The sequence below is a fragment of the Phoca vitulina genome, unplaced genomic scaffold, assembly GCF_004348235.1.
Source record: "Phoca vitulina isolate PV1807 unplaced genomic scaffold, GSC_HSeal_1.0 scaffold56, whole genome shotgun sequence".
NCBI lineage: Eukaryota > Metazoa > Chordata > Mammalia > Carnivora > Phocidae > Phoca > Phoca vitulina.
The window spans coordinates 7,415,239-7,430,103 of NW_022589759.1; the positions used below are offsets into that span (position 1 = coordinate 7,415,239).

General features: G+C 47.7%; 1 protein-coding gene across 4 annotated transcripts in view; it reads left to right on the forward strand.

Annotated features, from left to right (window-relative positions):
* Positions 1-14,865, forward strand: part of CDYL2 (chromodomain Y like 2) — a 316,404-nt gene that overhangs the window by 284,334 nt on the left and 17,205 nt on the right. For all 4 annotated transcript variants that reach the window (XM_032389886.1, XM_032389888.1, XM_032389884.1 and 1 more), the window contains exons 3-4: positions 2,962-3,179; positions 10,838-11,010. In XM_032389886.1, the coding sequence (XP_032245777.1) occupies positions 2,962-3,179; positions 10,838-11,010 (391 nt within the window). The remainder of the gene's footprint in view (positions 1-2,961; positions 3,180-10,837; positions 11,011-14,865) is intronic.

Here is a 14,865-nt window from a genome sequence, read left to right on the forward strand (position 1 = left end):
TATATGTTCTCTTTCTTGATACTCATAAGCTGATCTCAGAGGATCAGCCACCAGGGCATGTTCACTCTGTCCACGCAGTAATTTTCCCAAGTAGGGGGCAGGGTGGGCTTTGGGGGGCCAGCTTCTGGTTGGGTTCCAGCATCCCTGCCAAAAACTAAATGGAAGGCTCCAACAAGTAGTAAGTCCCTCTCTGTGTTTCCTTGTACCCCCTCCTCCTACCTCCCTGCAGCGCCCAGCTCACCGATTGCATGGGGCAGTCACCCACCACCCCCAGCAGCAATGGGGACACTCAACAAGATCTTCAGACCTTCACCAGCGTTCAAGCAGAGGGCTCACCTGCACATCAGGGAGGCGCCTAGTGATGGATGACCCCCTGATTTGTCTGGACCCTGGTTCTCAGAGCCTGGTTGCTGAAGCAGTGGCAGCAGTTTGGGGTGGGGCCCAGCGGGTGGATTTTTAACAGTCCTCCAGGTGATCCTGATGCATGTTCAAGTGTAAGAACCACTGGTCCAGGTTCTCAAACCTGCCTGCATGTCAGAATTGCCTGAGAACTGTTTTGTGGGGTCTTTAAAAAATTATTATTATTAACTTAATTTTAAAATAAAGTAAACTTCACTGTTTAAAACAGTTTTAGACTTACGGAAATATTGGGAGGGTAATACAGAGAGTTTCTCTATACGCCACACTCAGCTCCCTCCCATTATTAACATCTTACCTTAGAGTGGTGCATTTGCTACAGTTGATGAACCAGTCATGATATGTTGTCATTAACCGAAGTCCTTACTTTATTCAGGTTTCCTTAGTTTTTGCTTAATGGTCTGTTCCAGAATCCCATGTAGGATCTCACATTACAGTGAGTTGTCATGTCTCCTCAGGCTCCTCTGGGCTGTGATGGTTTCTCCGACTTTCCTGGTGTTTGATGACCTTGACCATTTTGAAATGTACTGATGAAGTATTCCATAGAGTGCCCTTCGATCTGGATTTGTTCTATCTTTCTCTCATGCCTAGAAATGGGGGATGTAGGTTTTTTTGGGAGGGAAGACCACACATTGTGTTGAGGGCACACGCCATCACTGTGATTCATCACTGCTGATGTTGGTCTCCATCACCTGGCTGAGGGGCTTTGGCTTCTCCATCTGCCCCAGTCAGGTTTCTCCACCAACCAGTTACGACCCCTGCCCCCCAACTTTCCATGCTGTGTGGTGCGGAAGGAAGTCACTAGCTCAACCCACACTTAACGACTGGGGACTTAGGCTCCACCTCTCTGCAGGCAGAGAATCTACAGAAACTGTTTGGACTTCTTCTGCATGGGAGATTTGTCTCTTCTCCCCCCATTTATTTATGAATTTGATTATTTACTGACATCAGTATGGACTCATGGGTATTGATTTTATACTTTCAGTTATAATGCAATTCTAGTCTATTGTGTTGCTCACGTTGTTGCACATTTGGCCATTGGGAGCTCTTTCAGTTGGCTCCTCTGTCCTTTTGACATGTCTCTTCACTGCAGAGATTATTATTTTTTATTTTTTTACTACTTCCTTCCTTTCCACCACTACAAGCTTATCTTGTGTGTTTCCTGCCCCAGGCCTGGAATCTGCCATTTCTTCAGGGAGTCCTGATTCCTTTTACTGAGAATGGTATCAGAAACCAACATCTGGGCCCTCGGTGTGCTCGCTGCTATTGGGGTGTTGATGGTTCTGGGCCCTCTCAGCTGACAGTTGGAGGAAATACATGTGTGTATAGTGCCCTGCGTACACACATGTACCTGTAAATATGTCCGCATGTAACCGTCTGTATCTGTGTTAAGCTAAACGTGAGTTTATCCTGATGTCTTCCACTCTGAACCCACAGCCACATGGATCCTTCTAGCCCCCTCCCCTTGCTGATCTGTAAACTCCCACTCCAACTGTGAGAAGTGTTGCTCCCACCATCTGCCATCCATTCATTTAACCGTTCAGTTCCAGCACACGTGGATAATGGTATCAGAATCTGAACTCTCATCCACCTCCATGGGAATGGGCTTCGCCAGCTGGAGCACAAACGTTCTCATGGGCTATCTTGGCTCTAGTTTTACAGACTCCAGTCATTCCTAGGGTTTCTGAGGTGCCGAGGGCCTCCCACCCCGTTCGGTGAGGTGGTTTCACACGTTGGTCATACAGTTCGATTCTTTGATCACACGCTGCGTGCCATCCTTGGATTCCCCCAGTCTTGTAAATTTATTTTTTTTAATTTGCATCCTTTAAGCTTCACTGTCTGTGCGGCAAAGTTCTTTGGGTTTTGACAAAGGTTTAATGTCCCACATTCATCATTGTCGTTTCACCGCCCTCAGAATCCCCTGTGTTTCCCCCGTTCCATCTCCTCTTTTTCTACCTGATCCCTGGAAACCACTGATCGTTTGGCTGATTCTGTGTAATGGGAATTGTGCCAGGCATAGCCCTTCACACTGGCCTCTTTCACTTAGAAATAGCATCCAGGATTCATTTGTGTACGTTCACGGCTTGATAACAAATTTCTTTTTATGGTTGAATAATATTCCACACTATGAATGTACCAGTTTGTTTATTCATTCACCTAGTGAAAGACATATTGGTTGCTTCCAGTTTTTGGTGATTATGAATAAAGCTGCAGTGTTTTGGTTGGTCTGTTTGTTTTGTTTTGTGGCCATCAGTTTTCAAAGTAGTGGGTTCCTTGCTGCTGAAGGCGCATGAGCAGGGGCGGAGGCTCATGGTAGATGTGTGGGAGGGGGATCAAGGGTCATCCCTTGGGGCCCTCCACAGAGAGTGCTCTCTGTCCTAGTTCACATTTGGAGATGAAGCAGTTAAGCCCTGGGCCCTTCTCCACCCAAGAACAGAGGGTGCATGGAGGTCCCAGCCACATCCAGCCTGAATGTTCTGTGATCACCCTCTTGTGTGGTTGTTCCTATGTCAGTTTCTCACTTTGGTTATCTGATTTTGGAAGGCTCTGCTCTGACCAACGGGGGATTAAACCTGCACAGCCCCGTGAAGAGGAAGCTGGAAGCAGAGAAGGACTATGTCTTTGACAAGAGGCTCAGGTACAGCGTCCGCCAGAATGAAAGCAACTGTAGGTTTCGGGACATTGTCGTGCGCAAGGAAGAGGGGTTCACACACATCCTGCTGTCCAGCCAGACCTCGGACAACAACGCACTGACCCCCGAGGTGAGAGACAGGGGACCTGAGGGGAGGGTCAGGCTGGAGAGGGCTTCTCATTCAGAATGGGGCACTGGCTCTCTATTTGTTCCCTCAGGGAGCCAGTGACGATAGCCAACACACATGCAAACTTGACTATGGGACACCATGTGCTAATCACTTTGCATACATTATCCATTTGATCTTTATGACCAAGTAATGATACTATCCCATTTTACAGATGAAGACCTCAGTAAATGGAGAGTTTCAGAAAACTGATCCGGGTCCCAGATTTAGTCAGAGGGCAGCCCCAGACTCCAAACGCCATATCTTGGGCTTTTCCAAGCGTGTCAAATTTCCTTGCTTTGGAAGGAATCCTATTCACTCAGCTCACTTACTTTTTTTTCAGTTGAGATAGAATTCACATCATAAATTTCACCCTTTTAACATGTACATTTTTTTTTTAAAGTATATTCTCAAGGTCATGTAACCATCACCACGATCTAGTTCCAGCACATTTCCATCACCCCCAAAGGAAACCCCATGCCCACTGCCATCCCCTCCCCATTTTCCCTCACATGGTCCCCAGCGACCACAGATCTACTTTCTGTCTGTACAGATTTGCCTATTCTGGACATTTCATGTAAATGGAAGTGTATTATATGTGATCTGTGACCGGCTCCTTCCACCGAGCATGGTGTTTTCAAGGTTCATCCATGGGGTAGTGCACATCTGTGCTTCCTTCCTTCCCTTGTATGGATATGCCACATTTTGTCCATCAGTCATTCAGTGACGGGCATTTGTATTGGTTCCATTTTTGACTACTGTGTTATGACGAGTATCGCTGTGAACGTTTGTGTACGAGTTTGTGTGTGAATGTGTTTTCAGTGCTCTTGGCTATATTCCTCTGTGTGGAACTGCTGGGTCATAGGTTAACTCTGTATTTAACTTTTTGAGGAACTGCCGGCCTGTTTTTCACGGTGACTGTGCCATTTTCCATTCCCACTGGCCCAGAGCTCTGGTGTCTCTGCATCCTTGTTGGCACTTGTTATTATCTGTTCTTGTTATTTTGCTGTTGGAGTGGGCGTGAAGTGGCATCTCACTGAGGTTTTGATGTGCATTTTCCTGATGACTAATGATATTGGGCATCTTTTCATGAGCTTATTGGCTGTCTGTCTGTCTGTCTTCTTTGGAGAAATGTCTATTCACATCTTTTGCCTATTCTTTAAATTGTTTTTGACTGTTGAGTTTTAAGACTTCTTTGTCAGACATATGATTTGAAAATACGCCCTCATTCTGGGACTTGTTACTTTCTCAATGGTGTCCTTGGATGTACGATGTTTAAAATTTTGATGAAGTCCCTTTTGCCTGTTTCTTCCACCTTACCTTTTTAATGCTAATCATGCTTATATTTTAGGTGAACAGAACGGGGAGACAATGGATACTTAATGCTGTTACATAGACAGCACCGTTTAAGATCTGGGGTACTGAGGGGGAGCAGTGAAGAAATGATTAATGCTTTTTAAGATATTCTTGATGGTGCAAATGTGGGAAAAGACTCCTCCAAGAAGCCCTCCCCAACTAGACCGACCCGCCACAGGGCGACGGAGGGGTCAATGGCAAAAACCTTGACCGCGCCAGCTACCAGCAGCTCTTCGTCTTTTGTATTTGCTGCTTATCCCATTTCCTTCTCCCGGGACCCTTCTGATGTAGGGTTCTCGTGATCCACCTCTTATAGATGAGACAATGCAGGTTTAGAGAACTTAGGCCTAGGGTCCCGTCAGCTTTAAGGGGCAGGACCACTGCCACCTGTGCCCACCATGTTGTTTCTCACACTCAGTTCAGCACCTGGCCCGTGGAAGACAGCAAAGTCCCCACCTCCCTTTCCCTGTCTTGTGATATCCTGCACTGATTCCACAGTAGTAGTGAAGACACAGAGGCTTAACCACAGAGGTGTGTTAACCACAGGGACACAGTCAAGGAGTGGCCATCTGCCCAGACTGGGCTCGGCAGGGTGGTCAGGCATTGCCCAGTGTCTCCGGTACACTTGGGGAGGCCCAGCAAGTGGGGTGAGGCGGGAGGTGCTGTGTCCTTGGACTCGTAATCACATGTCTTATCATTATGATTTACATAAACTATAGTTCCTTCAAGGGACTGTGTGTGTGATAGTCAGGAATGATTGCCTTAAGGCAAGAGACGTAGCTAAAGCCTTTGCAGTTTGTGGGGCTGCTGGTCACTTGCTGCCCCTCCTCTAAGCATGGTCTTTTGGGGTCTCTCTCTTACACCTTCAGGAACCACCTCAGGGTTCTCTGCTGCATAGACCTCGGTGGTTTACCCCAGAGGCTGCCCTTCACACGTTTATACACTTGGAAGCTGTTATTTTAAGCTCATTGTGAAACATCTGTACGAGACCAATTCTTCTTGGAGTTTTTTCCCCTTCAGTACTTTTTGAAAGCATGCTTTTAAAAGGCACAGCATTGGGGCGCCTGGGTGGCTCAGTCGTTAAGCGTCTGCCTTCGGCTCAGGTCGTGATCCCGGGGTCCTGGGATCAAGCCCTGCATCGGGCTCCCTGCTCCACGGGAGGCCTGCTTCTCCCTCTCTCACTTCCCCTGCTTGTGTTCCCTCTCTCACTGTGTCTCTCTCTGTCAAATAAATAAATAAAATCTTTAAAAAAAAAAATAAAAGGCACAGCATTTTCCTTCAATAAATTGAATCAATATGGGGTCTCCCAGTTCATCCTGTCTCTTTGGAGTAGCTTTATGTGTTAACCATTGCCTACTCACCACGGAACATGTGTGGCTTCCAATTCCTGAGATGGAGGTTTGGTGAATTAGGGGTTCCATTCCTAATTGGTGTCTGTCAGTAACAGAATGGGAGGAAAATGGAGAAAAAATACTGATCTGGTGTTTTCAGCCGTCTCGACAACCAAAGTGGATTGACTCTATAGATAAGCTGGCCAACTGGGTAAAGTAACTCTGAAAGAAAGATCTCAGTGAAAAGAAGAGGTGATGTTAGCAGAGGAATATAGATTTTGGAGTCTGGTGGACTAGGTTCCATTCCTGCCTCCACCAGCTCGCCTTGGGGAGTCACCTTGCCTCTTTGAGCTTCCTCATTTGTAGAAGTTATAGTGTATCTTGCTTGTGGGATTAGAGATAATGTCTGCAGAGAGACTCACAGAATGCCTGGCACATAGGAAGTGTTCAGTAAGTGTTCCCATCATTGTTAAGATGAAGCAGAGGTGATTTAATGGCCTCCAGCAGGCCCAGCCTTACTTACTCATGGAGCAACTGGGACGAGGCCACCCTGCATGTCATAATTGAATTTCTTTTTCTAGTTGTATATGGGACATTGGTTGGATTGGCCTCATGGGCAGAAATTCATACATTACTGAGTGTGTTAACTAGATTCTGAGGCCAGTGGGTATGTGGTAATATTGCTCCTGTCTGGAATATAGCACAGAACCAGGAAAATAATGAAAATGCCCCTTTAGGAAAGAACCAGCAAAATAGATTGCCCAAAGTGTTGGTGATTAAAAGCCCATCCACTTCCCCATTGAAGACACCAAGCCCTCTCTCAACTCCTGGTTTTCTGCAGTGCTCCCAGCCTCAGTGAACCACACCACCCCTGTCTGAGGGAACACACCAGACATTTGGGAGTCACACCTCATACCCTCTTGATCATACCCACCACATCCACACACCCCTGAGACCTATTAACTTTCATCTTTGAATAGCCCACTAATAGGCTTTCTTCTATTTCCATCAGGACCATTATATTCTGTCTGGATTGTTGTAATAACCTGCTAACAAGCATGCTCTTTCATCTTTCCTACCCTGTAATCCATTCTCCTCAATGTGGGCACAGTGATCTGCCAGGAATGCAAATCTGATCAAGTCACCCCTTCTACACGCACACACACACATACACACATGCACATGCACGCACGCACACATGTGCGTACATACTTCAAACACCTCAGTGATTCCTAGTTGCTCTGATTAAGAATCAAAACTGTTCATGTGGCCTGCGAGGCTGGTATGTTGTGGCCTGCGAGGCTGGTATGTTCTGACCTGCCCACCTGTGCAAGCCTCCTTGCCTCGTACCACACATCCCCCTTCTCTTCTCCTGCACTCCAGTCAGCCTGGCTTTCTTTCATGCACACACCTGCCCCAGGGCCTTTGCATATACCTGTACTTCTGACTGAAACATCCTTGCCTAGTGGCCTTTCACTTCATTCAGGTCTCAGCTCAACCACCACTTCCATGGGATCCGTCCCCACCCCCCAGATCCCTGCCCAGGTTACATGCCCCTCTCAGGAGCTTTCCCAGCACTAGGTGCCCCTCCCTTCTGGAACTTGTTACTGTTGTTAATGTACATGTATTTGTGTGATAATTTGTTAAATATCTGGTCCCCCCCCCCATTACACTGTAAGCTTCTTGAAGAGGTAAATATTGTGCCACTCATTCAAATCAATAAACATTTATTAAATTTTTTTATGTGTGAGGTTCTGGACTAGGTGTTACAAGGGTTATACAGATAAGTAGAAGTCTCATCTGTTTTAGCTTTTAAGGAATTGTATTAGTTATGTATTCCTGCATAACAAATTGCCCTAAACTTAGCATCTTAAAACAATGAACATTATCTCACAGTTTCTCTGGGTCAGGAATCCTGGCATGGCTTAGTTGTATGCTTCTGGCTCGGGGTCTCTCAAAGCCTGGAGTCAAGGCATGTTGCCTGGGGCTGCGGTCTCTGCTGAAGGTGTGGAAGAGGATCCAATTCCACGCTCACCCAAGTGGCTGCTGGCAGGTCCTTGCTGGCCAGAGACATCAGTCCCCCCTTTATGGCTACTCCGTGTGGGCTCCTCATGACATGGTCTGCTTCCCCAGACTGAGAGCTCCAAGGAGGAAGGAGAGCATAAGAGGACAGCCAAGACAAGCTGTGTCTTCTTGTATCCCAGTCTCCTCTTGAACGGGACATCCTGTCACTCTTGCTGTACCTTGTGGTTAGGCATGAGCCATTAGATCCGGTCTACACTCACGGGGAGGGGATTCCACAAGGGTATGACTCCCATGGAGGGGATCATCATTAAGCAGGAGGTAGGGTGAGGCAAGGACGCTCACATTCTACAAGGGGGCTTGTCACAAGGGTCATAGGGGGACACGTGGGGTGTTGGGAGAAGGATGAGTTTGCGTTTAGTCAGGGATATTTGGGAAAGGGTTCAGGAAGGTGGTCACAGGTGAGATGGGCCCTGGGTGGCTGATTTCAGCAAGTAAAGATGAAGTAGAGAGAGGGACTGTGGTCTACTCCCCCTTTCAACCTACTTCTAATGAATTTGGTTATCTGGTTCCAACCCATGGCAGATCAGAAGGTAGAAGTAGCAGGGGCGTGTGCTTTCTCTGGCGGATACTGACATCTGGAGTAAGTGACAGCTAGCAAGGGTCTAACAAGGGCAATAGATCTCAAGAACATATTTAGGGCTTCAAAATGCATAGCGGTCTTGGACCATTTGTTACAGAGGCATTCCCCAGGGGCCTCTGAGGGCACTGGTCGGTTACAGCCTAGGAAGTGACCATCGAGAGGTAGTTATGTGGGTGCAGCAGAGGAATTTAAGGAAGCAAGGGAGTAATCATTTTAGAATGTTTTACTTTAAACAAACCAGGTACGTTATACAATTTGGGGTCCTTCGAGGAGGTGGAACCTCAGCCATCAGTCCAAATTGGGTTATCGACACAAGAAAGGCAAAAGAAAGCTATACTAACTAGATATAACGTTCTTTAAATTAAAAAAAATATATATATAGTTTGTACTTTTGTCACATGAATGAAACACAAATTTACTTTCCATTTAACTCATAAAGGAGGTGGCTGTTTTGTTTGATTTTGTCTTTACTAATTGACAAGTAAATGTGGCCTCAGAGAGAGAGGCAACTCTCTGAGTCATGTGCGGAATGTCAGCTCACGTCTTTACAGTGGGGTTTTCTTTTATTTGCCTCTCAGAGAAATAGAGTTCGTGGATTGTTCAGAGTGTGTCTATTTCTGGAGGCAGATGGATTAAAGGACCCACAAGATAGTGGCCTCTTTGCTTTTTTGATGTTCAAAATGAATCTGTGGCTCATACCCTGTTAGAATGGAAAGTGCCTCTCCCATCCTCACAGAGCACAGGCTGAGAGATTCTCCACTCAAACTGACATCCAGCCCTACTTTTTTCACCCATTTTTTTAAGTCATCCTACAATATGGAGTGGTAGAAAGAGAAGGGATTTGGGGGTGAGATTCGTATCATGGTTCTGTCTCCTGTTGCTGACCTCGGGCAGCTTCACGCCACTTCTCTGAGTCTCCCTTGATTTACCTGCAAGATTGGGATACCATTCCCTCCTAGATGGGATTTTCATTCAGAGTAAAATACGTGGAAATTACCTGTTGCAATCCCTGGCACCTCCAAGTGCTTAATAAATGGGTTCTTTAAAAAGTATAATTTTAAAAACATGGCTCCCATAATAGTTTCCCATTGTACCCTATGATTATGCCTATTGAAAAACTAATAACGATCCCTTAAAAGCCTATTCACTTATTGTCTCCCCAGTTGGACTCTCAGCTCCACCCAGGCAAGTGCATGCCTTGTTTTCTCTTACCATGCCTTTTTTGCACTTATTCACTTATTTTTCCATCCTTCTGTCACTTCAGTTGGACTGATTGAGCTTTCTTTATTTTAACTCCCTCCCCATTCATTGTAATCCATGTACTTTTAAGAAGTTATCCTTAAGTTCTGTACACATAGTGAAGCCTAAACATCACCCTCACCTCTCCACCACGCCCAGACCTAGAACCCCGGCATGTGGTTGTCATTCCTTCTCTCACTAATGCGCTATTACCACCTGGACCCCATTCTACCTTTGTGCAAACACTCAGCCTCAGTTGGTCAATATCTGTCTGATGATTTTATAGTCATTCTTATATTGATTTATCAGCACATTCACCACGTTTCTTTGTTGGCTGTTATTCCTTGCATGTCCGTTTTTCTGAATATAGTTTTCTTCTTTCTGAAGTGCATCCTTTTTAAATTCTCTCAGCGAGGGTCTAAGAGTGGTAAACATTCTTTTGCTGAAAATGCCTCATTTTTACCCTTGCTTTTGGATGATAGTTTAGCTGGATACAGAATCTGTGTCTGATGGTTGTTTTCCGTGGCACTTTGAAAATTTTATGAGTTCTGATGCCAAAGCCCACTTCCCACGTGCTACCTACGAGCCAATCAAAAGTCTTAGTTGAATTAAGGATGAGCAAGAGTATAATTAAACCTAGCCTTCTAAAAAAGGCTAACATACCTCACCTGGGCTGTGCACAGGAATTTTTTTCCCACACCTTGAAAAGGGCTAATGCTGGAAGAAGATTTGCAGAGATTTACCAGGGATTACACGGCTCCAAGCCAGACTTCCGAGTCTGAGGCCAGTGACCCCACTGCCACCTTCTTAGCACTCTGCCTGCTTTGGGGATGCTGCAGGGGAGCTCTGGTTTTGGTGTTTCTTTGCTTAGTCTGGATGTGGCTTGAATTCGGGAGAGTCTTCCTGCACAGGAAGAGAAGATGTACTCACCTCTGCCCTCAAGGGTGAGGCCTATGGCGGGCTTGAGGTCTGAAAGCCACTGGCGTATAAGCAGACACTTAACATCCCCGCCAATCCATCTCTGCCTGCAGATTATGAAGGAGGTCCGGCGAGCACTGTGCAACGCGGCCACGGATGACAGCAAACTGCTGCTTCTCAGTGCAGTGGGCAGCGTGTTCTGCAGCGGCCTAGATTACTCCTACCTAATTGGCCGGTTGTCCAGTGACCGGAGAAAGGAGAGTACCCGGATTGCAGAAGCCATCAGGTGAGCTCTGCTCATGTTTGGACACTTTGGGATGTGCCTCGTTCTTGTCACATGTAGCACATAAAAATACAGCCTGCTCAGTTAAATTTGAATTTCAAACAACATTTTTTTTAATCATAAGTCTATCCCGTGCAATATTTGGGATATATTTACACTAAAAAAATTATTTGTTGTTTATCTGAAATTGGGATTTTAATTGGGCATCCTGTATTTTTCTGCCAAAATTAGGGGTGCCTTTGTTCTCTAGCTTACTTTTTTTTGGATAAAAAGATAGCTTTATTTCTTTATATTAAGCCCAGCATCTGGTAATGTGCAGGTGTTATCCATGCTACTCCCACCCTCTGCCCGATGGTGAAATTGTCGATTTTCTGGGTGTTCCTGTGTCCCGAAGCTGACATGGCCCAGCACTGGGGAGAGGATGGAAGGGGTACCCCGGGCAGCTGTGCATTTGCAGACCCAGTGGGGTGAGGAGTGCTTCCCCCTCTCTTGTTGCCTTTGGAACAAAAGTTGGGATCCTGGGGCTGACATCCCAACTATCCCGACAATCGGTATCTTTTTCAGGACCCTGAAGGGTAGTTATTTCCCCATTACTTCTAGATTTATCAAAAGCAAGTAAGTGTTATCTCCAGCAAGGGCTGTCACTCAGCCTCCGCCCTGGGAAGGGCTCAGGCTTGCTGCTGCACCTTGCCCCAAGCTCCGACAAGAGTCACAGTGTGGTAATGCCACCTGGTCTCTGGGAAAGGAACACTTCTCCATGTGGGGTCTTGGAGCCTCAGGCCTCATGGGAGGGGTTTGCTGGGCCCTCCAGTCTCACTGTGCCTGGCAGCATCACATGATGCTGATTGTCATGTGGCTATGAGAGCCTTCCCCAGGATGCGTTCTCCAAGAGATGACGTGGGGATGCTGTCACAGGTGGGGTTCCAAGTCCCCTCTTCAGGGTGAAGCATCCAGTGAAGTATGCTCCAAAACACATGCGTGCTTCCCGTTGCAGAATTCTTGCCCAAAGAGACACAAAAAGGCTGAATGCTGTTACTGGAAAGGGCATCATGGTTGCACGCTGCTCCCAAGCTTCCTGGCTACAGACAGCCCTGGCTGCGTCCTCAGCAGTTTACTCTCTGCTCGGACTCAGCCATCCCTTTTAATAGCTGCCTCGTCACATGGCGAGGGGGGCAACAGGGTCCCCCCGTAAGCTTCCTTCATTTGTGGGACCATCAGAGATGGGGCGCCCATCTCTGGGGCCCGAGGAAAGCCTTGGCCATCGCCGTCATGTGGTTTACAAACTTCAGCGGAGGCATTACTGGATTTCCAGGAGTCCCAGATTTGAGGAGATGCTGACTGCATTAGCTAATGTCTTGAGAAACGCAGTCAGTGGGATTTAAGACATTTGCTATCTCATCAGGAAGGTGAGTTTCTCTTAGGCAGAGTAGAGGGGGTTGTAGCTGAGGGAATTCTTCCCAATGCTCAAAGGGAGTGGAAGTTCCTAATTTGTGAGCCTGCAGTGACACCGGGAGAGGGAATGGGGGATGCCTCCTAGACCAGCAGTTCACAGCCCGAACAGCACAGAGAATTCACAGGGAGCTTTTCTAAAACCCAGCTGTTTGACAACCCCAGAAGACACCGAATCAGGGAGTGTGGGGTGCGGCCAGCTCGTCTTTGGTTTTGAAAGGACCAAGGGTGGATGAGCAGCTTCACGAGGACGGATGGGGGTGTGTACAGTATGGCCCTCATAGCGAAGAGTGCCCACGGGGTCAGAAAACGCACCTTGCCCATCATCACCAAGTCCTAGGGGAGGCTCCAGCTCCACCAAATTTCGAGTGCTTCCCCCCGGCACCCACGCTCCAGAGTTTGGGACGCAAGGTGGCAGAGAAGCATTTCTCAGAGAATGTTCTGCAGATTTCCAGAGAAGTATTATGAGTGAAGGGCACTGTCCATAAATTACTTTGGGCTATGCTGCAAGTTCTGTCCCTGCTCCTGTGCATTTTCCAGGCATAGGAACATATTTGCAGTCTGAGAAGTCTCTTGTGAAAGAACTTTGTTCAAAGTCTAGGATGGCTGAAACATACTTTGGCCACAGAACCTTATAACCTACAGACAGCCCTTGCAGTTCTCTGGGGACGTGCATGCTCTTGGCTGGGCTGACCTCCAGGATCCGGGCACGCTGCACGGCCACAGCACCCCCAGCACTGCTCCTGCCCCAACCTCATCGTTTCCTAGAGAAAACATGCACACACGTGACCCAGTACGCCGTGTTCACTCTGCAGATGTTTGTTGAATGAACTAGCAGATGTGAGAAGAGCTCAGATGATTCATTCAGCACAGGCTTCTGTCCAGGACCCAAACAAAGCTGTCAGCCCTGTCCTGAAAGAGAGGCTGCCCTCACCTGAACTCCTCACAGGTGATGGCATGGTCTGCCGATGAAGATTAATCAGATAACCCGTGTGAAAAACTTGGATGGACCCAGCACATAGTTAGTCCTCAGGACAGGGGTAAGGAATTATTTTCATTGCTAGTACTGTTATGTCTGGCCACAAGCTCTAGCTAAGCCTGCTCTGACCGTGGAGTGGGCTTCAAGAGCCCCCATCTGACAGCTCCAGGATGATCATCACCATGTGTATCTGGTGGTCAGAGGTCTTGTACTGGCTGACTTGGCTCTGAAACTTTGGCAGTGGGAGAGCTACACCCTGGCGCTCTGGTTAAAGGGAATAGGTAGCCAGGTCACACAGGAAAGGCCATTGGCCCCAGGTGGCATTTGTATGCAGGCCATTGCTTTGGAGAGTCCTCTGGGCCTGGAGGGTGGATCACCAACCACTGAGAATGGAGAGAGCAGCCCCCCCACCCCAGCAGGTGCACTGACTATCATACTATAAGCAGCCGTGGCCCAGGGCTCCTGTGGGCCAGGCACTGTCTCCTTCAATTCCATATGGCCCTACGAGGACAAACCGTTGGCTTTCCCATTTGACGGGGAGGAAAATGGGATTCCAGAGAGTGAGTAACTTGTCCAAGATCTCACTACTAGTTAGGGACGACAGAGTGGAGACTTGACCCCAAAGTTCTTGCTCCTTCTGCCACATCGGAGCAGCCCAACACTCAGGCAGGCAGAGAGCACAGGGCTAGGCTGAGTGGAGGAAGCTGCAGGGACTGGAGTCAGCATGACTGATGGACTTTGATGCTGAAGAAGATGGCAAGCCATCTCCCCCGCACCATCCCGCCGCCCAAGTCAGGATCAGATATCTGAGCGGCAGCATCTGTAATGCAATATCCTGTTTGCTGTCAGGCTTCTGTGTCCACTGGGCCCTTGTGATAGAGATCTTCTGCTTGAGAGGAAGAGGATGGGGAGAATGGTCTGTGCATTGCATTTTCATATCCAGGACATGAACCTGCAAGGCAGCGTGGACCGAAATAGGATGGCGTGGGGGTGCAGGGGTAGAGCTGGGCACACCCGGTCCCTTTAGCCCTCCTCGGGATGTGTGATCCCTCTGCACAGGGCTCAGGTTGGAGACCGCAGAAGGAAGGCTCTGGGCTCTGGAATGGTATGGTCCCATAAGGTCATGAGGGTGGAGATGAATTCCTCAAGGGCTGCCGTGTGGAGGTTGGAGCAGAGTGGGAGTGTCAGAGAGGCCCTCATGAGGTCCATAGTGGGGAGGCGTCTTGATAGGAAGGACCCTCTTTACTGAAAGTATTCCACAATGGCTGGAGGATGGCGTATCCTCACAATGCTAGGGAGGGAATCCTGCACTGAGTGGAAGATTTGGCTTGATGGCTCCTGAATTCCTTTCCAACTTGGAGATTCAAGGTACTGGAATTGTATGAAGGGGTTTAGATGTGGAATGTTGGTCCCAAATCACTCAGACCCTG